Source organism: Salvelinus namaycush, chromosome 1 (assembly GCF_016432855.1).
Source record: "Salvelinus namaycush isolate Seneca chromosome 1, SaNama_1.0, whole genome shotgun sequence".
Classification (NCBI taxonomy): domain Eukaryota; kingdom Metazoa; phylum Chordata; class Actinopteri; order Salmoniformes; family Salmonidae; genus Salvelinus; species Salvelinus namaycush.
The window spans coordinates 30,021,077-30,046,397 of NC_052307.1; the positions used below are offsets into that span (position 1 = coordinate 30,021,077).

A 25,321-nucleotide genomic window follows, 5' to 3' on the forward strand; every position below is an offset into this window, starting at 1 on the left:
ATTCAACCATGAATGCCTGATTCACGTAGTCTTCTCTGAACAGTTGATGTTGAGATGTGTCTGTTACTTGAACTCTGTGAAGCATTTATTTGGGCTGCAATTTCTGAGGCTGGTAACTCTGATGAACTTATCCTCTGCAGCAGAGTTAACTCTGGGTCTTCCTTTCCCGTGGCGGATCTCATGAGAGCCAGTTTCATCATAGCACTTGATGGTTTTCGCAACTGCACTTGAAGAAAGTCCTTGAAATTTTCCGTATTGATTGACCTTTATGTCTTAAAGTTATGATGGACTGTCTTTTCTCTTTCCTTATTTGAGCTGTTCTTGCCATAGTATGGACTTGGTCTTTTACCAAATAGGGCTATCTTCTGTATGCCACCCCTACCATGTCAAAACACAATTGATTGACTCAAACGCATTAAGGAAAGAAATTCCACAAATGTACTTTTAACAAAGGCACACCTGTTAATTAAAATGCATTACAGCTGCAAGTCTCTTGGGGTATGTCTCTATAAGCTTGGCACATCTAGCCACTGGTATTTTTCCCCATTCTTCAAGGCAAAACTGCTCCATCTCCTTCAAGTTGGATGGGTTCCGCTGGTATACAACAATCTTTAAGTCATACCACAGATTCTCAATTTGATTGAGTTCTGGGCTTTAACTATGCCATTCAAAGACATTTAAATGTTTCCCCTTAAACCGCTCGAGTGTTGCTTTAGCAGTATGCTTAGGGTCATTGTTCTGCTGGAAGATGAACCTCCGTCCCAGTCTCAAATCTCTGGAAGACTGAAACAGGTTTCCCTCAAGAATTTCCCTTTTTACCACCATCCATCATTCCTTCAATTCTGACCAGTTTCATAGTCCCTGCCGATGAACAACATCCCCACAGCATGATGCTACCACCACCATGCTTCACTGTGGGGATGATGTTCTCGGGGTGATGAGAGGTGTTATGTTTGCGCCAGACATAGCGTTTTCCTTGGTGGCCAAAAAGCTACATTTTAGTCTCATCTGATCAGAGTACCCTTTTCCATATGTTTGGGGAGTCACCCACATGCCTTTTGGCGAACACCAAACACGTTTGCTTATTTTCTTCTGGTCACTCTTCCGTAAAAACCCAGCTCTGTGGAGTGTATGGCTTAAAGTGGTCCTATGGACAGACACTCCAACCTCCGCTGTGGAACTTTGCAGCTCCTTCAGGGTTATCTTTGGTCTCTTTGTTACCTCTCTGATTAATGCCCTCTTTGCCTGGTCTGTGAGTTTTGGTGGGCGGCCCACTTTTGGCAGGTTTGTTGTTGTGCCATATTCTTTCCCTTTTTTAATAATGGATTTAATGGTGCACCATGGGATAATCAAAGTTTCTGATATTTTTTTATAACCCAAACCTGAACTGTACTTCTCCACAACTTTGTCCCTGACCTGTTTGGAGAGCTCCTTGGTCTTCATAGTGCCGCTTGCTTGTTGGTGCCCCTTGCTTAGTGGTGTTGCAGACTCTGGGGCCTTTCAGAACAGGTGTATATATACTGAGATCATGTGACGGATCATGTGACACTTAGATTGCATAAAGGTGGACTTTATTTAACTAATTATGTGACTTCTGAAGGTAATTGGTTGCACCAGATCTTATTTAGGGGCTTCATAGAAAAGGGGGTGAATACATATGCATGCATCACTTTTCATTTTATTTTTATTTTAAACAAGTTATTTTTTTATTTCACTTCCCCAATTTGGACTATTTTGTGTATGTCCATTACATGAAATCCGAATTAAAATCAATTTAAGGTTGTAATGCAACAAAATAGAAAAAATGCCAAGGGGGTAAATACTTTTGCAAGGCACTGTATTCTACAAACTCCAGAGGTGCCTTATTGCTATTATAAACTGGTTATCAATGTAATTAGAGCAGTAATAATACATTTTTATCATTCCCATGGTATACAGTCTGATATACCACGGCTGTCAGCCAATCAGCATTCAGGGCTCGAACCACCCAATTTATAATCCAAAATAATATTGTGATACTCTACTGTATATACTTTTCCCCCAATCACTACTGTCTCCTCTGTCCAGACGGATCTGACACAACCTGACAAGTGAGAGCAGATCTCATGACAGACTTAGTCTCTCTCGCCAAACTCAGGGCAGTCAGCACTCCATAAAGGTTGAGAGAGGAGACTACCTTTTAGCTGTCCCCTGTCCAGTTGTGTCAGAACAGAGCATGTCAAAAGCTGCCATCCTCTACACCTGTACTGTAGTGAGGCCCTTATTGCCTTTCACCCATCAAATGCTGTTGGATCAGTGATTGTTATCTCAATGAAAAGGAAGGAAGGACATCTTATTGAAGTATTGGAGCAGGACTCAGTCCAGACAGGTTCGGTCCAGACAGACAGAGAACCATTTGGATCATGGGGCTCAGGGTTGAGGTGAGGGCGATGATGCCCCACAATACAATACAGCACTGGAACAGCAGAGCAGGGACACAATGGCCGTGTGTGGCGGCCGAGCCTGGAGAAATGACAGGGTCCAGTGTGTGTGTGTGAATGGATGGTGTGTGTGACGGCGGCGTCAGATGACACACACAGCAGTTGTACACAGGAGGCCAGTTATCAGCTCACACTGTGATAGCAGAATCACTCCAAGAATAGTTATGAGCGCCATTGTTAAGCCCTACATTGCTCATTCTGTGAGCGAATGCGAGACAGAATGAGAGAATGCACATGTTTGACTCAACATCAAATACCTGCTCCCTTATCTGACTTTGACTTCAATATCACATGATATTGGTTCTCGGCATCACATGATATGAAAATAAATATGAATATTATGTTAAATTAAATAAACGCCCAGGCTTCCCTTACCCATATTACTCACAAGGACAGAGTAGGAAAAGGTTGCCTGTGTGAGTGGGCTCAGATATGCCATTCTGTATCCATGTGAAGGTCATTTTAGTCCACACAAACACATAGACAAACACACCGACACTGAGTGAAAAAAACAGCCCCTCTCTAAACATTCCTCCCTGTATCTTGTTTGCGTTTCTCTGTGGAAATGAAAGAGAGAAAAGAGAAAAGTCTGAGAAGATGAAGTCAGTGTCATCACCCAGGTTCCGGCTAATAGACAAGTTGTTGAAGCTGAGAACTGAGATTTCGTTGTCTGTCACTATGGTGACTACAGTGATAGTCTCACTATGGAACATTATGAAAAGCCAACGCCAGAATCAGTAACACTTTTGTAACAAAAACACACAACGTGACAGACACATTAATAACAGACGCGCGCGCGCGCACACACACACACACACACACACACACACTGTTTTTACAAAAAGATTTCACTGTGACTGTAGGACATTTCTAATCCCTAAAATAACAGTTTATTGACCAACTATCACGAACGGAATCTATATGAACCTAGAACAATGTGACTAAAACGGAAGTGAGAAATAAATAAAATAAGAAAAGACAATTAATATTATAAATGAAATGTGTCATTGTCACAGTATCTTCTTTGTCGTATTAACTGTTTATAACGCTTCATAGGGATTTATTACACAGTATCTACATCTTACTTGCTTTGAGTCACGCTCTAGTGACTCAAAGGTTAAATAGTGGCTTTTGTCTGTGCAATGAGTGGTTCAGCAGCTGCCTGTAGCAAGTAACTCCATCACGGTAAAAACAGTGGGAGGAGAGAGGGGGAGAGAAAGAGAGAGACGGGGAAGACTGGGACACACGTACTGTCCCCATGGTCTTTTTAAGTAGCTTTCTACAAGAGAACGTCCGGAACTGGAAAAGTGGGCTACATTCTGAAAGGGTATTTTTGACCACGGTAACAAGATGTGTACCCCGCGCTGTATAGGGCAGGTGAGTAATAATAAGCAAGTGTGTTCACTGATGTCGGAATATTAGTTGGCACGTTTATGTAAAAATCTCCGGCACCAGCTAATGTTATAGCTAGCTATCCCTGTTTTGCTAATCATTTAATCTCCAGCATAATGTGTAGTTTACATTTGATGGACAGTGTCGACATGTAGTGGTTTTTGTTTTATTCTTAATTTCAATGTGTATTGAAGGTTGAAATTAATTTCTGTATTTTATTAAACGTGTATGTGTGTGTGTGTGTGTGTGTGTGTATATGTGTCTTCCAACGGTTGGCTATAAGCTAATTTAGCTAGCTATTCCTTGCTGATGACCATCGAAGATAATCTAGCCAGACAACTTCCAAAAATGTATACAAAGTAACGTTAGCGCACAATGCATCTACAAAGCTGTTATGATTTGTATCAGAAGCGAGTCTGTAACATTTGTGTAAACTGGCAAAAAATGTTGCTGGTGTTAGCAATGTCAGTTCGACTGTAAACAATGTACTATAATATCGTTGCACTGTTTATCATCCGGTGACACAATTTTGGGTTCAGTGCCTAAATTTGCCGCTCAGGCTACCTCTACAAACATAGTCTAGCCTTTGTGTTCAGGTTGGTCCAATTCGTTTTTTGAATTGATCTCACAGTTTTCCAGTGACGTAATGCTGTGTGGTTCTGATGGTTTTGGCAGATCTTGTCTCTTCTTTCCCAGTTTAACGATATGTGTCCGCTTGACTAGCAGTACTGAGTTTAATCCAATATACAATGCGATCTTCGTATTCTGATAGCAGAAGTCGCGTCTAAGTGTCAAGTGTAGACATGACCCTTGGGACGTCCCTACCCCAAATCCTAACCTTAACCCCTAACCTTAACCATAACTCGTACCTAACCTTAACCCTAAATGTAACCCTTACCTTAACCACCATATGAGTTAAAGTTAGGGTTGGGATTTAGGGTAGAGATGTCTCAAGAATTGTGTCTACACTTGACACATACATGCAACTTCTGCTATCAGAATAAAATTCGACATTCCATTTAGGATCTTAAAATACTTGAATCAGTTATAGAACCCATTGCCCTTTATGGTTGTGAGGTCTGGGGTCCGCTCACAAACCAAGAATTCACAAAATGGGACAAACACCAAATTGAGACTGGATGCAGAATTCTGCAAGAATATCCTTTGTACAATGTAAAACACCAAGTAATGCATGCAGAGCAGAATTAGGCCGATACCCGCTAATTCTGAAAATTCTGAAAAGAGCCGTTTAAATTCTACAACCAGCTAAAAGGAAGCGATTCCCAAACCTTCCATAACAAAGCCATTACCTACAGAGAAATTAACCTGGAGAAGAGCCCCATAAGCAAGCTGGTCCTGGGGCTCTGTTCAAAAACACAAACAGATCCAGCCCCAGGACAGCAACACTTAGACCCAACCAAATCATGAGAAAACAAAAAGAGAATTACTTGACTCATTGGAAATAATTTACAAAAAAACTGAGCAAACTAGAATGCTATTTGGCCCTAAACAGAGAGTACACAGTGGCAGAATACCTGACCACTGTGACTGACCCAAAAGTAAGGAAATCGTTGACTATGTACAGACTCAGTGAGCATAGCCTTGCTATTGAGAAAGGCCGCCAAAGGCAGACCTGGCATGCAAAAGAAGACAGGCTATGTGCACACTGCCCACAAAATGAGATGGAAACTGAGCTGCACTTCCTAACCTCCTGCCAAATGTATGACCATATTAGAGACACATAGTTCCCTCAGATTACACAGAGCCACAAAGAATTTGAAACAAATCCAATTTTGATAAACTCCCATATCTATTTGGTGAAATACCACAGTGTGCAATCACAGCAGCAATATTTATGACCTGTTGCCACAAGAGAAGGTCAACCAGTGAAGAACAAACACCATTGTAAATACAACAATATATATATATATTTTTTTTCCCCCTTTTGTACTGTAACTATTTGCACATCATTACAACACTGTATATTGACACAATATGACATTTTAAATGGCTTTATTCCTTTGGAACTTTTGTAAGTGTAATGTTTACTGTTTATTTTTTATTGCTTATTTCACTTTTGATTATGATCTATTTCACTTTCTTTGGCAATGTAAACATATGTTTCCCATGCCAATAAAGCCCCTTAAATTGAAATAGAAAATTGAATTGTGTTCAGATCTGGCTGACCCCTTCAGGAGGTGGTCAGGGATGCATTGTGTGCGGATTTCTCCTCAGTCTGGACGCAATCAGGCTACTGAAAGCACATACAGTGGGCGACGTCATCCTCACTTCGCCAACAAGTCGACATAAAATATGTGTTTTGGGAGCGAGAGGCACCTTTTTTCATTAAACATTGGAGGAAATGCGTTCCTAGCCTGTGAGGAACATGTTTGCTGGCTTCATAAATGCTAGCCAGCTAGCTTATTAGGACATTTTTTTTTGTTTGGCTAGAGTTAACCTTTTTGCAATCCCTTTAGTTGGCTAGTTACAGAGGCTAGCTGGCTAGTTAGCTACAGCAGTTGGCTACTGCCATCAAGTTGTTGTTGTGTTAATATCAGATTTATACTCGCATACTGGCATTTAAATAAAGTGCGGGAAAAGGGTATCCGGACACTCCATGATCAGAATACAAAAGCTGCATGAGCTGTCAAGTCTAGACACGATACCCTTGGTTAAGGGCTTGTACCTAAGCATTTCACGGTAAAGTCTACACTTGTTGTTTTCGGCGCATGTGGCAAATAAAGTTTGATTTGATTTGATTATCCTAGGTGTAGACGCATGACGTGATCAGAACTCCATGATCAGAATACAAAAGCTGCATGAACTGTCAAGTCTAGAGACGACTACTTGGGGATGATATGGCCAAGCCATTAGGTGACGAGCAGAGCTTCTATGGCTGAAAAGACTACGGGGTAGTTTACTCATAGGTTTCTAGTGTCAAACCAACCAATCAAAAGTCCACTAACACATAGTTAAACATGACTTCATGTTGAGATATTTGAGGAAAATATATCATCCAAGCAGGGATACAGAAAACTTCTATGTCCCATGGTATAGACCTAGTTCTTGGCATTGTTCCATTAAGGAGGAGTGGATCAGGGGCCAGGGCTGATCCTAACTGCCTGCTAGTCTAACCACACGGAATAGTTTCTCCTCCAGATGAATTTAATTACAGGGACACATCCCTTATTCGGTGCAGTCAGGGCCATCCCTTCAGCCCATTCAATGAAGAAAGGAAACAAAGGAAATGAGGGGTGGTGTGTGTGTGGCCGAGATTTGCAGGAAATTAAGCACAAACACTTTAGTCAAAATTGTCCTGCTGTACAGGCCATATGCTAATCCGGTCACAGACCCCTATTAGCTTTGTCCCTGTCAACGTGTGTGTGTATTTGTGTTTGTTTTGACTGTGTGTGTATACGTTTGTGTGTCTGCCTTACTTGTGTGTGTGGGCTGCGGGTGGTCTGTTCATTTCCTCCTTGGTTGAATGTGGGGGGGCTGGCTGTTTGGATTAGATTAGTATTGCAGAGAAACGGGCCAGAGCTTGACAGAATAGGGACAGAAACGGTGGTGTAGATGGACGCGGAGAGAAGTAGTCTGGGACAGGAGAGTCTGGACCAGGGAGGTGTCTCTGATAGGTGCAGCAGTAACTCTGACCTACGTTGGAAACATAACGTTATGGTGACAAACACAGCAGTGAGAGGTAGGGACACACTGTAGTCACACACTGACTCGGCATACACCTGCCCTGCAGTACTAGTCTGGCAGACACACACACCTGCAGTTGACTAACATAAACATCCAGTAGATGTCTGTCACTTCGGGCCTGCCACAGTGCCACATGGCCCCACTCTGCATTCAGACACGGATCCCAGGCCTGCTGGGTAGTTTAGCCCATAATAGTAGAGGTCAGGCCTTGGGCAAGGAGATCTGACCCTGGATCAGTGACAGAAGGTTTCCTTCTGAACCAACGTGGCTAAGTAAACAAAGCCATAGTGTGGATATGCATAGTCAGTCTCATAGACTGTCTTCATGTTTAGGAAACAACACGTGTAGTGATTATGATGAGGTGTCCTTTCATAACCCCTCTGTCTGTGAGCACAGACGAATACAGTAGGAGGAGGGGAGACTTGAGCTGAGGCCTCGATCAAAACCCAGGCTACTGTGGTCTTTGATTGGCTTGGCCTATACCAGGTGTAGCCATTAGAAGACTAGAGTCTGGCTTTGGCTACGATGAGAGCGTAGAGTTGTGGTTGGGAGTAGGACTATGTCTGGAGCTAGTTGCTCTGCTCTAGTTTAGTGTGTGTTTATGTTTGGATGTTTATTTAGCATGTACCCGGATGTGCTGAGGGTCCGCATGTAGAGAGGGTAGTATGATGAAACCCAGTGAAATGCCCGTCTGCTTAATGGTAATGGATGCGAAAGAGAAAGAGAGAGAGAGAGATGTAGGCACCTGAGCTGAGCCATAAGGGAGACTAGGCATCTACCACCCCACTATCAGATTAGGGGGGGTGGGGCAATCTAGCAGATTTTTTTTGTCGCCCCACTTGAGCTAATAATTTATCAATATTTATCGCCAAGGAATATATAGAACAATTTTGGATTTCACCCCCATCTCAAAATCGAATGGTCTTCTCCTCTCGCTTCTGCCATCCAGTAAGCCTCGCTAAAAGTGACCATATACAGTACACTGATTGTTTAAAGCAAAACTACCAAAACTATTGCTGATGGTGAACCTGAACAATCTAAATAAAATCTATTGTAAGCCCCGTTCAGCAGGTATAGCCAGAGGAGAGTTGTCTCCGGTAGCTTACTTTTATTCCCGTTAAACACCATTTTCAACAGCGCATAGATATCAATAACCTAGCAAGTTACAGAGTTTGTCACTCAGCGAATAAAGCATAATATCACACAAACCATTTTAGTATTTGAACGCTGAAGATGCCGCGCAGATGTGCAAGATCAGGAAGAGGTCAAAGATGTAAAAAGAAAATTGGCCTGTGCTTCATGTTGAATCCACTCTTCCACTGTTGGTAGCCGTGGTAATTGTAAAAGTGAGGCCTGCATATGACTGAAGCTCCCTGACCCAGTCTGCCCGAAGCGGCAGGACTTTCTTCCCATTCAACTTCTCGCATTTAGATCCAAACAGTGCGCTGCCACCACCACCAGTTCTTCTCTTGAGGTCAAAGCCCAAATGTATTGCTGCTTTATTCGTTTTTTGATAAATGAAGTGTATACTTTTTTTTATTATCAACTTTTGCATAAATACAGTTTAAATGGAATATCATCAACCTAAGTTGTTCGATTTGTGGAAATATATCGTGCAACCTTCCCTTGCATATCTGTGAATCATTACATCCCTATAACCCGCTGACTCGGCCAGCACTTGACAAGAGACTGCATGGTTGCATAATGCATAGGCATACATGTGTTTGATAATTGATATCCATCTCATAAAAAAGCTGCTACACATTGAAGTTTGACATGTCACTAGAGGTATTCCATTGTCTATAACACAGTTATTAGCAAGATGCTTTATCTGTGCGGTTGTGTCGGAGGTAAAGGTAAATATGGCTGTGTAGCAGTGTGTTATGACTGGACCACATTCTTCCTCTGTGTACTGTCTGTCTGTCCGCCTGTGCCTCTGTGGGTATCTTTTCTTCAGTTTGTTTCTGTCATGGATGCCTCTTGGGTTGCTCAACATTCCCTTTGTCCCTTTCTCTCTCTCTTTCTCTCTCTTTCTCTCTTCCTTTATACGCCTGTCTTTGTTTAGCGTAACCAGGGGCTGTATTTACCCCGTTAAGGAGTTGGTAAACCTGTGTGTGTGTTTGTGTGTCTGTGTCAGTGTATAGGAAACAGTTCAGTGATACATTTCTCCACTGTGCATGCAGCTGCCTAGCTATAGATAAAATAGAGCTGCTGTCAGTCAGGGGAGAAAGCGGCACAGGTCAACTCTACTCTATACTACCCCTAGCCCTGGCTCCTAACTCTGTTGGCCCATGTGTGTGTGTGTGTGTGTGTGTGTGTGTGTGTGTGTGTGTGTGTGTGTGTGTGTGTGTGTGTGTGTGTGTGTGTGTGTGTGTGTGTGTGTGTGTGTGTGTGTGTGTGTGTGTGTGTGTGTGTGTGTGTGTAGGCAGGCGTGTGTTTGTGTGTGTGTGTGCATCAGCCTTCTGTCTTTGTCTTCCTGGGTTTCTGTATGTGGTCACATCCTCTCTCGTTCTCTCTGCAGACACAAAGCGAGGGAGGGAGAGGGTCATAGCCATGGGAAGTAGTTTGAGGGTGGGGGTGCTGGCTGGCTTGATGTAACCCTAGCATGACTTTACATGTAACTGTTGTGTTCAGAAGGTGTGTGTGGGTTTGTGCGTGGACGTGTGTATTCATGCGTGTGTGGGTCTGTGTGCATCTGTGTGTGAGAACAACAGGGCAGGGTCTCTAGTTTACCGACCCTTTCAGGGAAGGGGCTATCCCCTTCCACCCCTAACCCCTGGGACAGCTGAAGGATGGGAGGGAGGGAGAGTATACCAGAAAGATGTAGAGGGAGAGAGAGAGTTGTCATTGTCCCTAGGGTCCAGCGATGGTTGTGTCACAGTGGGGGTTGGTGTGGAGTCAGTGGAAGGGGAGGGTGGTTGTGTAGGCTTTTTGTAGAAGCTAATTGTAGAACTGGTAGCCTTGCCATGTAACCCTTTGTGGGTGTAGTGTGTGAGTGTGTGGAGGGGGGTATGAGGGTGGTGTGGTTGGGATGAGGGCTCGATGGCTACAGATTGAGGGGTAATAGTTTGGCAGGCTAGGTGCTAATATTGTCTGAACAGGGGCTTCCAAACATGCAGGCAGACCACCTGAGGGAGGGTAGGGTCAGAGTTGGTTGTCATGGCATCGCCATTGTCTCTGTGTGCTGTGGAATGCCTCGGTACGGTAGCTAGCTATTCAGTCAGCCCCACTTAGCTCCTCTAGCCCCCTCATTGTGTGTTTGTCCCACTGTGTTAGTGTTAGAGCGTACCCATACACTGGCTCTATTAGATTAGCTAAACGGCTAAATACACACTCACTAAAGACAGCCAACACCCACTCAACCCTTTTTCTACTCCGCTTCTTGAGTCTGTGTTGCCTAATTAATTATTATCAAAGAGAGGAACTAATCCCATTTAGTCCTGTGTAGTTTAGTAGAGGATATAGGCCCAAAATCAACTTCCTACCTCTACCCCATATCCTGCACACTACCTCGAGCCCCCACTCGTTGACACTTCCCGTAATACCCCATACACTGGTAGCGCTGAAAGAATTTGGTCACGTACACAGTTTATCAGATGTTATAGCGGGTGCAGCGAAATGCTTGTGTTACTTGCTGCTAAAAATGCAGTAAAATGTCAAACAGGTACATACATAATCCATTAAAAAATAGAAAGAACAACAAGAAAGAACGAATCCAATTAACAGTCCAAATAGCACGGTAACAGTAATCCAAATGCAATCTTTACTTATCTACACCGGATGAATTTGCATAAGATATACTAGGAATGATATGTACAGCAGTAGATATATTAGAGTGAGCTACACAATACTGTACATATAAAGTGGGTCAACAGTATGTCAACTTTAAAGTGACCATTGACTGTTAGGGTTGCACATTTTGGGGAATATTCACAGGTGGAAACTTTCCGTGGGAATTAACAGAAATATATTCAAATTAATATTACTACTATGTAAATGTAGATGTTTTTTGCATTGGATATATTTACCATATCATATGGAGACAAACATAAACCTTTTACCTTATCATAAGTAGACATAATTGCAAATGATTAAATTCTTCCAATAGAAAAATAAAAATAATAATTTAGTTACGAATTGAACTTTAATTAAATGAGTTGATTCTTCACATGGGGTGATTTCACTGAACAACAAAAGAAAGGGAATATTTACATTTACATTTAAGTCATTTAGCAGACGCTCTTATCCAGAGCGACTTACAAGTACATACATTCATACTTTTTTTTGTACTGTCCCCCCGTGGGAATCGAACCCACAACCCTGGCGTTGCAAGCGCCATGCTCTACCAACTGAGCCACACGGGGCTCAATATTGAATGATCTCCAATGATCCATCGCATCTCCCAAAAACGTTTTCAACATACATCTGTAAAATGATAGTCTAGAAACTAAAGCTTTGGTTGTTTTCCTCTCAGGCTTACATGTCTTCTCCCTGGACCTCCTCAATGTCCACCTCTTGAACATCAGACTCTGAGGCCTCATCTTCACTGTCACCTTGTTGAGGATGGCTCGTTGTCAGGCTCAAAAAGCCTAAAATTTGCCCGGATTGCCACCAATTTTTCAACCCTTGTATTGGTCAACCTGTTGCGTGCTTTGGTGTGTGTTTTCCCAAACAAGGACCAGTCGCGCTCTGAGGCATCTGATGTTGGTGGGATTTGGAGGAGGATGGAGGCAACAGGGGAAAGAGCCTCAGATCCACAAAGTCCCTTCCACCAGGTGGCTGATGAGATATGTTGGCACGACTGCCATATTGCATCTCCATCCCAAAGCCTTTGCTTGGAAGTGTACTTCGCCAGACTGCCAAGAACCTTGCCCTCATCCAGGCCAAGGTGGCGAGACACGGTAGTGATGACACCATAGGCCTTGTTGATCTCTGCACCAGACAGGATGCTCTTGCCAGCATGCTTGGGGTCCAACATGTACGCTGCGGTGTGTATGGGCTTCAGGCAGAAGTCTTAACGCTTTTTGATGTATTTCAGAATTGCAGTTTACTCTGCTTGGAGAAACAGTGAAGTGGGCAGGGCAGTATGGATTTATTCTCTTACATCTGCAAGCAGAGTCTGAACATCAGACAGAATGGCATTGTCTCCCTCAATCAGTGCAATGGCTACTGCTATAGGTTTCAGGAGTTTCAGGCTGCTTACCACTCTCTCCCAAAATACATCATCCAGGAGGATCCTCTTGACGGGGCTGTCCATATCGGCAGACTGTGATATGGCCATTTCTTGGAGAGACTCTTTCCCCTCCAGGAGACTGTCAAATAATGATGACAACACCACCTCAATGGGTGTTGCTGGGCAGATTCAATGTGGTGCTCTTATTCTTCTCACTTTGCTTGGTGAGGTAGATTGCTGCTATAACTTGATGACCCTTCACATACCTAAACATTTCTTTGGCTCTCTTGTAGAGTGTATCCATTGTTTTCAGTGCCATGATGCCCTTGAAGAGCAGATTCAATGCATGAGCAGCACAGCCAATGGGTGTGATGTGAGGGTTGGACTCCTCCGCTTTAGACCAAGCAGCCTTCATGTTCGCAGCATTGTCTGTCACCAGTGCAAAAACCTTCTGTGGGCTAAGGTCATTGATGACTGCCTTCAGCTCATCTGCAATGTAGAGACCGGTGTGTCTGTTGTCCCTTGTGTCTGTGCTCTTGTAGAATATTGGTTGAGGGGTGGAGATGATGTAGTTAATCATTCCTTGCCCACGAACATTCGACCACCCATCAGAGATGATTGCAATACAGTCTGCTTTCGCTATGATTTGCTTGCCCTTCACTTGAATTCTGTTGGACTCTGTATCCAGCAAATGAGTAGATAAAGCATGTCTGCTTGGAGGGGTGTATGCTGGGTGAAGAACATTCAGAAATCTCTTCCAATACACATTGCCTGTGAGCATCAGAGGTGAACCAGTTGCATATACAGCTCGAGCAAGACATTCATCAGCATTTCTCTTACTACGTTCCTCCATTGAGTCAAAAAAACTTCAGATTCCAGGAGGACCATGAGCTTTTGCTATCGATAAGGTGTCTGATTCATCATTTTCACCTTGAATAGAAGTAAAGGGACTTTTGTCAGAGGTTGCTTGTTGTGAGCGCAGAGGGAACTTTATGCACTTGGCCAGATGATTCTGCAACTTTGTTTGCATTCTTCACAAATGATCTGGCACAGTATTTGCAAATGTACACAGCTTTTCCTTCTACATTAGCTGCAGTGAAATGTCCACACACATCAGATAGTGCCCGTGGCATTTTCCTGTAAAGACTAGAAAGAAATGAGTAAAAAAAAATAAAAAAAATCCATGTACAGATAAATAGTTAAACAGTTAGATTAAACAACTCCTTTGTAAGATAAATGTTTTAAAATGAAACGTGTATGGACGTGAATTAACACTCCTCAGTTAGCAGGCTCAAGCAAGCTAAAACCCACATGGTAGCAAAAACTAAATAGCAGAAGTTCGTTTTTGAGAGGTTATTTTCCTGGCACCACTCCGCGAGTGCTCTCTTCGCTGTTGGTAATCAGGCGTACATACCACTGTTGTATTGTCGGCAAATTTGAAGATTGAGTTGGAGACGTGCGTGGCAATGCAGTCATGGGTGAATAGGGTGTACAGGAGGGGGCTGATTCTCCTACCCATCAAACCCGCGCTGTTGAAACTGAAGCCACCAATCACCGCACAGAGATGGGCCTGTTCTGTCTAACAGCTCTCATAAGCAGAGGCCTTGTCTTCTTTTCTGAAGGAGGGAGCTGGATAATTATAAACCATACTCACATACTCTCGTTTATTCCTCTAGTTAGAGCCCCACCCTCTTGCTGTTCCGTTCTCTAGCCTAAAGATTTCCAATAAATCCTACAGAACACACACAGCTGTGGTGAGGAAGTTAGGGTGGGTTTGCACTGAGCTTCAGTACTGGGGGACAAAAACAGTGTGCACAAGATCCTTTTCTGATCCCATGCCTGTCTTTTCCTCTCATGTCTCTCTTACATGATACGTTCTTATAGCTAAACAGGCGGGATTTAGACCTACAGAGGCCTACAGAGTTTGTGACATAGTATGTTATATGGGAGTAAACTAGCCTACCATCTGAGATGCCTCTGTCTGTTGCATAATCTGTTTGTAATACCAAAGGGACACAAGCCAGTCTATCTAACCCTACGCAGTAAAACGCATGTGTTTGTAACGGTCTGATGTGTTTTGTTCCAGTGCTAATGACCTACTGGTTGATGCTTATTTATAAAACCCTCTTAGGCCTCACTCCACCCTATCTGAGATATCTACTGTAGCAATGTCTGATTTTCAAGGTAGGCTATTCCATGATGACTGAATTGCACATTGCAAACATTCAACCAGGCCTGGCATTATGGGCGGGCCTTAGGGGCCTTGGCCCGCCTTACAGTACCTCCTTGCCTTTCCAAATAAAATATTGGTCATTTATTTGACAGAGGCGCGCCCCGACAGAAAAACGCATCAATCTCAGCGCCTGTCTGTCTCAGTATGTGTAGACCATGTATCTGATGCTGTCTGGACCAAATGAGTATGGCTTGTCATGCTATTTCTGGCCAGACAGCATCAGATACATTGGGCGCTGTTTTCGCTCGTTTGGATGCTTTCTCCGGTGATATAGTTTCAGCAGAGAGGAAGAGGCGAAGCGAGAGGGCTCACTTTCCCCAACATCTGTCCAATGTAAGCCCAACGTGTTTCTATGGGAACAATTTGCAGACCTAATCTTGTCGCCTGCCTTCCCGCCTTTAGGACAAAGACTGCCATTGTTAGGGCGGAGACATGACGATCTCATCATTATATATAGATCCAGGGGCGCAACTTTCACTGGGGACGGGTGGGACATGTCCCGTTCCCCCCCCCGTCCCCCCCCCCACATTCTGAAATTGCATTTTATAATTGGAATGTGAATCAAAACGAGGCAACGGTGTGCTTTAGGACCATGGGGACATCTCCAAGCGATCGGGTAGGCTGTTTGGAGTGTAAAATAATAATAATAAAAAAAAAAAAAAAATGCCCCCCCCCACCAAAGTTGCGCCCCTGTACAGCTCTCTGGTTTCAGCCTCTTGCGAATTGGAAAGGAAAGTTGGCGGGTGCACAGTGCACCGTTAGGATGGTCGATTGCCCTAAAGCAAATTGATGTTTCATCAAAATTATATAATTACTCCTATCTAAATAATATCATTCACAATACTTCACCAGGGAGCATGACTTCGCCACAGAGGATCATTAGCTTCATAAAAAAAATTGCTGTGGATTGTTTCAAATCACCAGTGTGTTTGGGAAGCCTGCAGTTTGGCTAGTGGCAGTAGGTCTAACTGATTGAGTTGCTGCTGTCAGTGAAAGCCTCTAAAATATGTGTGAAGATAATGTGTCTTGAGTATAATTTAAAATGTTGCATCAAGAAGAAGGGAAGGGGGGTTTGGCGAAGATAGGGGGCATCTCTCTCGACATAGCAAGCAAACAGCTTCTGGAATCCATCTGTTTTTTAATCAATTATATAGCCTAGATTAAAAATGACATTATTACAATATATTCTTTCACCGGCCCAAGCTGCACGCTGACAGGGATGATAGACTGGGCCAGAGGGTGTCAAATCCTCCCAATATGTGGAGCCCTTACACACACAAACAGGAGCATCCTTGTGCCTTTGTTGCCTTTTCAGAAAGTTGGTTTAATTTTGGTTAATTGCACATTACCAGCTGAATAAATCAGGAATAAAAAATAAAAAACGGGTAAAAAAAAATTCGCTGGGACCCTTGAACCAAAAATGTGTGTCGCACTGCCAAGTCAAACAGTCACAAATGCGACTGCAGTATGGAACCCTGTCGTGCTCTGTACTCTACCAGCCAGGGTTCTGCTGAAGCTGCTGCTGCTCTAAACCCTGTTGCCAGCCGGGACTCAGGCTGCATCAAGGGCTTCTCCTATTTCTCTCTCTCTCTCTCTCTTTCTGTGCATTTCCCCTCCTTGAGTTGTAAGCAGCAGTTACTGGGTCTGATTACGTTGTTATAGGGATGGTTTCCACCTACACAGATGAAGCCTAGTGCTGGACATAAAAAAGTTATCTCAATGGAGAATCTCCTTTGAAAATGCTTTTTAATCCAGGACTAGGTATACTCTGTGTCCGGGATACACCCCATAATGTTATTGAGCATGCATAATGACATTCTACTGTATCAGTGCCTCTCCTCTTCTCTCCTGGTGTAGCTGGCGTGCTGCTGTGGCTCGGCAGCCTGCTCCTGTTGTTGTGGATGCTGTCCTAAAATCAAGCAGTCCACATCGACACGCTTCATGTACGCCCTCCTCTTCCTCCTCGTCACCGTCATCTGTGTCGTCATGATGTCACCCACCGTGGAGCAGGAGATGAGGGACCACGTGAGTACGCGGACGATCGCATGTAGACAGTCACACCCGCACGCACACACACACACACACTCTGCTCTACGTGCATGCACACACACAAGAAACATGCTCAAGCCACCTAAATGTCTGGTCCTGTCTCGTATCCGGCCTTGATGTTGTTTTAGACACAGAGACCCAGTAGAGCTCTAGAATAGTTTTGGAAGCTCTAAACTCCACATAAACCCTGTAATAAAGCCTTCCCTGGAAGAGTGGAGCGGAGCAATGGAAAAGGCTGCTGTGTGTCATTTCCTGTGTGTGTAATTGTACGGTAGTTAGGATGGCCTAGTTTAGTGCAGGCTGCCACGGACGCTAACACAGAGTTGAACTACAGCCTCCCTCAGTGTGCTCTGTCCTGCTGCCAGTTCACTCCAGACTACAAGAGGAACGTGGCATGTACAGTCAACCCCACAGTTCAGTTACTACACCCTAGCTCAGTTATTCCAAATATATGTCCATCTATTTATCAGACTGTACTCTACCAAGTTAATGCTTCATTCTCTGTCGGCCCCAGCTCAGTTAGTACAGAGGGCTCCAGTCTGCACATGGGCAGGTGAAGGCCACAGGTGTGTGGCTGCGAGGTGGTTATTATTCACAGAGGGAGGGTAGGGACGAGGGAGCTGAGTGAAAGAGGGAAAGCCACGGTGCTATTCAGCGTTTTCTGTGTGTGTGCTTCTCTTTCTTCAGTATGATGGTGTTCTGTCTTTGCTGTGAGAAAAGCTGCCACTTTACAAATGGCTTTACTGCTCCAGGCTGATCCACTCTGTGGACTCTTAGCCAGTTGTTATTATGGAAAACACAAGTCTTAGCAGCTCTCTGTTTGTTTGATCCACCCATTGTGAAAGTATTGTCTCGTGGGTTTGGACCGATGCTGGGGATGGGTCAGGAGCTGGAGCTGGGTCAGGAGCTGGCGGGAGCTGGGTCAGGAGCTGGAGCTGGGTCAGGAGCTGGAGCTGGGTCAGGAGCTGCAGTAGGGTCGGGAGCTGGAGCTGGGTCAGGAGCTGGGTCAGGAGCTGGCGGGAGCTGGGTCAGGAGCTGTAGTAGGGTCAGGAGCTGGAGCTGGGTCAGGAGCTGGCGGGAGCTGGGTCAGGAGCTGGATCTGGGTCAGGAGCTGGAGATGGGTCAGGAACTGGAGATGGGTCAGGAACTGGAGATGGGTCAGGAGCTGGAGCTGGGTCAGGAGCTGTAGTAGGGTCGGGAGCTGGAGCTGGAGATGGGTCAGGAGCTGGAGATGGGTCAGGAACTGGAGATGGGCCAGGAGCTGGGTCAGGAACTGGAGCTGGGTCAGGAGCTGGGTCGGGAGCTGGAGCTGGAGATGGGTCAGGAGCTGGGTCAGGAACTGGAGCTGGGTCAGGAGCTGTAGTAGGTTCAGGAACTGGAACTGGGTCAGGAGCTGGAGATGGGTCAGGAACTTGAGCTGGGTCAGGAACTGGAGATGGGTCAGGAGCTGGAGCTGGAGATGGGTCAGGAACTGTAGTAGGGTCAGGAGCTGGAGCTGGGTCAGGAGCTGGGTCTGGAGCTGGAGATGGGTCAGGAGCTGGGTCAGGAACTGGAGCTGGGTCAGGAGCTGTAGTAGGTTCAGGAACTGGAACTGGGTCAGGAGCTGGAGCTGGAGATGGGTCAGGAACTTGAGCTGGGTCAGGAGCTGGAGCTGGGTCAGGAGCTGGAGCTGGGTCAGGAACTGGAGATGGGTCAGGAACTGGAGATGGGTCAGGAGCTGGAGCTGGGTCAGGAGCTGGAGCTGGGTCAGGAGCTGGAGATGGGTCAGGAACTGGAGATGGGTCAGGAGCTGGGTCAGGAGCTGGAGATGGAGATGGGGGTTTCCCTTCTGGATGAGATTCCCTATAAAATGAGCCTAGCCCTTCATGAGCTAATGATGCTATCTTTCTCTGTCTCTCCGATAGTGATGTTATTATGTCTCATTGTAACAAAATACTATTACAACACTTTTCTACGTGTCATCTGGCTTGGTCACTTGGCCTGAGTAAATAAGAGAGCGTGTCACTCTTGTTGACATGGTCTGTAGAGAGTGCAGCAGTGACACACAAGATCAACATGGTTTTGGCTAAAAACTATAACCAGCTTTAGTTCGAGGAAATAACACTGATTGTTTATCATATGAACTATTCGATTTTATTGGGATCCCCATTAGCCGACGCCAACATTTAAAAACATGAACATAGACATTACAGACTTACATACATGCATTACTACATATCTGTACATAGGCCTTAACTAGGTTAACTAGGTCAGACAGGCTTTGTTTTGTGAGATGTTGTTTTATTGTTTTTTTAAAGCAAATTTTGCTGTTTGCTTGAGTAATTTGAGATGGAAGGGAATTCGTGTGAATTCTCTCTCTATGTCTCTCTCTCTCTGTATAGAGCATACCCCCTGCTTTGTAGCTCCATATGAAACAGGCACACACACACACTTGCACACACAAACACACCATTGGCGATTTTAGCATGTAAATCTTGGTGGGGCAAACATCTTGCATGTCAGCAAAGCCACTACACAATTATTAGGGTGAGGCACATGGGCTACTTACAGCTTACTACAGAACATACACTTAGTAGTACCTTGTTAGCAACAGAATACATATCGTCCTGAAATGTTACATCATTTATGCAGCAGCATACAATACATTTTTGGACTCACCTTTTTGTTATGTGCTCACTTGAACAGGAAGGTGGCGCGGCGGTCCTTGTGTGCAAATTTTGTCCTCAAACTTTGTCATCAAAGTCTGACATTCTCTGGATTTATGGTGCTTTGAAGACAACTGGGAACTCTGAAAAAAAATAAGGTTGAATCATGACGTCAGGTATCTTCAGGTCGGCGCTCTAGAGTTCCCGACTTAGAATTCCGAGTTGGATGACCGCTCAAAACATATTTTCCCAGTCGTGGCCCGTTTTCTAACCAGTCCCCAGTTGTCCTGAACTCTGAGATTTCGCAGTTCCGAGTTTCCAGTTGTTTTGAATGCGGCAGAAGTAATGTGAATGTTTATTTTTTCAACTAGGTATGTCAGTTAAGAACAAATTCTTATTTTCAATGACGGCCTAGGAACAGTGGATTAATTGCCTTGTTCAGGGGCAGAATGACAGATTTTTACCTTGTCAGCTCAGGGATTCGAACTTGCAACCTTTCGGTTACTAGTCCAACGCTCTAACCACTAGGCTACCTGCCACGAATGTCATGTGAATGTTTATCCTTTTAAACTTAGAAAAGAAACCCTTAAACCCAGACTTGGCCCACACACCCACTCCACTGAATAGCAGGCTAGTGATTGCTTTGCAACGCTTGCAGTTGATTCCTGATTCCTTCCACTGATTCCTTCCAAACCACTCATTGTTGAATTTGCGATTTCCAACTTGTTGTGTAATGTTTATGTCCAATGGCCGATGAGCACCAATACGTTTTATCTATAATTTCTCTTCATATGAAAACGATTGAAAAGGATTTGCCAGTAGATTGTCGATTTGATTCATGATGATGACTGCTAGCTAAGATTCTGAAAGTATGATGTTGACATGATCAGTCCAATCAAAGCTATGGTAGATATAAAGTGATTTGACATAATTGTATCTGTGGCCAATGACCTTGAGCCTTCTTGGATGGGCAGTTTTAACGTAACTCTATTGCAGCACCCAATGGGCTTGAATTTTTGAGCACTCCCCGTAGATTTTGCGGTGACGTAGTGTCCCCATGAGTGACAGAACACTGAGCCAATCACGGTGCAACTAGAGAACATTACCAACCCCTACGCTGCGTATTTTCCGCTGGCTGCTCCACCACCACAGAAAGCACTGAGCTGAAACACCTGTATTATGGAGCTGCCTTATTCAAGAAAACAAAAAAGAGACCATGTTTGTATGCGGCTTTATTAACTAAATGATTTATTTTTTTACATTGTTTGCAAACTAATATGTTACACGTATTAATGCCCAAATAACATGCAAAACAGGCAACAAAAACGGGTGGGGCTCAAAATAGGTGGGGCCCCACCTGCCCTGAATGAGTGGTTGACACTGGGTTGTGGCGACTCCTCATTATGTGTGTGTGTGTGCGTGTGTGTGTGTGTGTGTGTGTGTGTGTGTGTGTGTGTGTGTGTGTGTGTGTGTGTGTGTGTGTGTGTGTGTGTGTGTGTGTGTGTGTGTGTGTGTGTGTGTGTGCGTGCGCGTGTGTGTGTAAGAGAGTGTTGATCTTTTCTCAGTAGATTTACAGCAGTGAGAATCAGCACTGTCCTTCTCCTAATCAAATCTCTATGGACATGCCACTCCTTCACACCACACAATGACTACAAAACCAGCCTGGTGTATTACTGCCAAGATAACTGCTCTGTATTTTACTACTCTGTATCCTACTACTCTGTATTCTACTACTCTGTATCCTACTACTCTGTATCCTACTACTCTGTATCCTACTACTCTGTATCCTACTACTCTGTATCCTACTACTCTGTATTCTACTACTCTGTGTCCTACTACTCTGTATCCTACTACTCTGTATTCTACTCTGTATCCTACTACTATGTATCCTACTACTCTGTATCCTACTACTCTGTGTCCTACTACTCTGTATCCTACTACTCTGTATTCTACTCTGTATTCTACTACTCTGTATCCTACTACTCTGTATCCTACTTCTCTATGTCCTACTACTCTGTATCCTACTACTCTGTATTCTACTCTGTATTCTACTCTGTATCGTACTACTCTGTATCCTACTGTATCCTACTGCTCTGTATTTTACTACTCTGTATCCTACTCTGTATCCTACTACTCTGTATCCTACTTCTCTATGTCCTACTACTCTGTATCCTACTACTCTGTATCCTACTGTATCCTACTGCTCTGTATTTTACTACTCTGTATCCTACTCTCTATCCTACTACTCTGTATCCTACTACTCTGTATTCTACTCTGTATTCTACTCTGTATCGTACTTCTCTATGTCCTACTACTCTGTATCCTACTACTCTGTATTCTACTCTGTATTCTACTCTGTATCCTACTACTCTGTATTCTACTCTGTATTCTACTTCTCTGTATCCTACTACTCTGTGTCCTACTACTCTGTATCCTACTACACTGTATCCTACTGCTCTGTATCCTACTGTATCCTACTGCTCTGTATTCTACTACTATGTATCCTACTACTCTGTATCCTACTACTCTGTATCCTACTTCTCTATGTCCTACTACTCTGTATCCTACTACTCTGTATTCTACTCTGTATCGTACTACACTGTATCCTACTGCTCTGTATCCTACTACACTGTATCCTACTGCTCTGTATCCTACTGCATCCTACTGCTCTGTATTTTACTACTCTGTATCCTACTACTCTGTATTCTACTCTGTATTCTACTACTCTGTATCCTACTACTCTGTGTCCTACTACTCTGTATCCTACTACTCTGTATCCTACTACACTGTATCCTACTACTCTGTATCCTACTACACTGTATCCTACTACTCTGTATTCTACTCTGTATTCTACTACTCTGTATTCTACTCTGTATTCTACTACTCTGTATCCTACTACTCTGTGTCCTACTACTCTGTATCCTACTACTCTGTATCCTACTGCTCTGTATCCTACTACTCTGTATCCTACTACTCTGTATCCTACTACTCTGTGTCCTACTACTCTGTATCCTACTACACTGTATCCTACTACTCTGTATCCTACTACACTGTATCCTACTACTCTGTATTCTACTCTGTATTCTACTACTCTGTATTCTACTCTGTATTCTACTACTCTGTATTCTACTCTGTATTCTACTCTGTATTCTACTCTGTATCCTACTACTCTGTATCCTACTACACTGTGTCCTACTACTCTGTATCCTACTACACTGTATCCTACTACTCTGTATTCTACTCTGTATTCTACTACTCTGTATTCTACTCTGTATTCTACTACTCTGTATTCTACTCTGTATTCTACTCTGTATTCTACTCTGTATTCTACTACACTGTATCCTACTACTCTGTATCCTACTACACTGTATCCTACTACTCTGTATTCTACTCTGTATTCTACTACTCTGTATTCTACTACTCTGTATTCTACTACTCTATATCCTACTACTCTGTATCCTACTACACTGTATCCTACTACTCTGTATCCTACTACACTGTATCCTACTACTCTGTATTCTACTCTGTATTCTACTACTCTGTATCCTACTACTCTGTGTCCTACTACTCTGTATCCTACTACTCTGTATCCTACTACTCTGTATCCTACTACACTGTATCCTACTACTCTGTATCCTACTACTCTGTATCCTACTACTCTGTGTCCTACTACTCTGTATCCTACTACTCTGTATCCTACTACTCTGTATTCTACTACTCTGTATTCTACTCTGTATCCTACTTCTCTGTATCCTACTACACTGTATCCTACTGCTCTGTATCCTACTGTATCCTACTGCTCTGTATTTTACTACTCTGTATCCTACTACTCTGTATTCTACTCTGTATTCTACTACTATGTATCCTACTACTCTGTGTCCTACTACTCTGTATCCTACTACTCTGTATCCTACTACTCTGTATTCTACTCTGTATCCTACTTCTCTGTATCCTACTACACTGTATCCTACTTCTCTGTATCCTACTACACTGTATCCTACTACTCTGTATTCTACTCTGTATCCTATTACACTGTATCCTACTGCTCTGTATCCTACTACACTGTATCCTACTACTCTGTATTCTACTCTGTATCCTACTACTCTGTATCCTACTACTCTGTATCCTACTACTATGTATTCTACTCTGTATCCTACTTCTCTGTATCCTACTACTCTGTATCCTACTACTATGTATTCTTCTCTGTATCCTACTACTCTGTATCCTACTACTCTGTATCCTACTACACTGTATCCTACTACTCGGTATTCTACTCTGTATCCTACTTCTCTGTATTTTACTACACTGTATCCTATTACACTGTATCCTACTGCTCTGTATCCTACTACACTGTATCCTACTACTCTGTATTCTACTCTGTATCCTACTACTCTGTATCCTACTACTCTGTATCCTGCTGCTCTGTATTTTACTACACTGTATCCTACTGCTCTGTATCCTACTACTCTGTATCCTACTACTCTGTATCCTACTACACTGTATCCTACTACACTGTATCCTACTACCCTGTATCCTACAACTATGTATCCTACAACTATGTATCCTACTACTCTGTATTCTACTCTGTATCCTACAACTCTGTATCCTACTACTCTGTATCCTACTACACTGTATCCTACTGCTCTGTATCCTACTACTCTGTATTCTACTCTGTATCCTACTACACTGTATCCTACTACCCTGTATCCTACAACTATGTATCCTACTACACTGTATCCTACTACACTGTATCCTACTACACTGTATCCTACTACTCTGTATTCTACTCTGTATCCTACAACTCTGTATCCTACTACTCTGTATCCTACTACTCTGTATTCTACTACACTGTATCCTACTACTCTGTATCCTACTACTCTGTATTCTATTCTGTATCCTACACATCTGTATCCTACTACTCTGTATTCTACTCTGTATCCTACTATGTATCCTACTCCTCTCTATCCTACTACACTGTATCCTACTACTCTGTATTTTACTACTCTGTATTTTACTACTCCGTATCCTACTACACTGTATCCAACTACTCTGTATTCTACTCTGTATCCTACTTCTCTGTATCCTACCACTCTGTATCCTACTACACTGTATCCTACTTCTCTGTATCCTACTTCTCTGTATCCTACTACTCTGTATCCTACTACACTGTATCCTACTACTCTGTATCCTACTACTCTGTATCCTACTACAATGTATCCTACTACTCTGTATCCTACTACGCTGTATCCTACTACTCTGTATCCTACTACACTGTATCCTACTACTCTGTATCCTACTACACTGTATCCTACTTCTCTGTATCCTACTTCTCTGTATCCTACTACACTGTATCCTACTACTCTGTATCCTACTACACTGTATCCTACTACTCTGTATCCTACTACACTGTATCATACTACTCTGTATCCTACTACACTGTATCCTACTACTCTGTATCCTACTACACTGTATCCTACTACTCTGTATCCTACTACACTGTATCCTACTTCTCTGTATCCTACTTCTCTGTATCCTACTACACTGTATCCTACTACTCTGTATCCTACTACACTGTATCCTACTATTCTGTATCCTACTACTCTGTATCCTACTACACTGTATCCTACTACACTGTATCCTACTA

At 43.5% G+C, this 25,321-nt stretch overlaps 1 protein-coding gene across 1 annotated transcript in view; it reads left to right on the forward strand.

The window, feature by feature from the left end:
• The first annotated feature begins 3,643 nt into the window (after nucleotides 1-3,643).
• The window catches only part of LOC120030195 (serine incorporator 5-like), a 48,392-nt gene continuing 26,714 nt past the window's right edge, over nucleotides 3,644-25,321 (forward strand). The window contains exons 1-2 of the mRNA XM_038975577.1: nucleotides 3,644-3,857; nucleotides 16,841-17,008. Of these exons, the coding sequence (XP_038831505.1) occupies nucleotides 3,831-3,857; nucleotides 16,841-17,008 (195 nt within the window). The 5' untranslated portion in view covers nucleotides 3,644-3,830. The remainder of the gene's footprint in view (nucleotides 3,858-16,840; nucleotides 17,009-25,321) is intronic.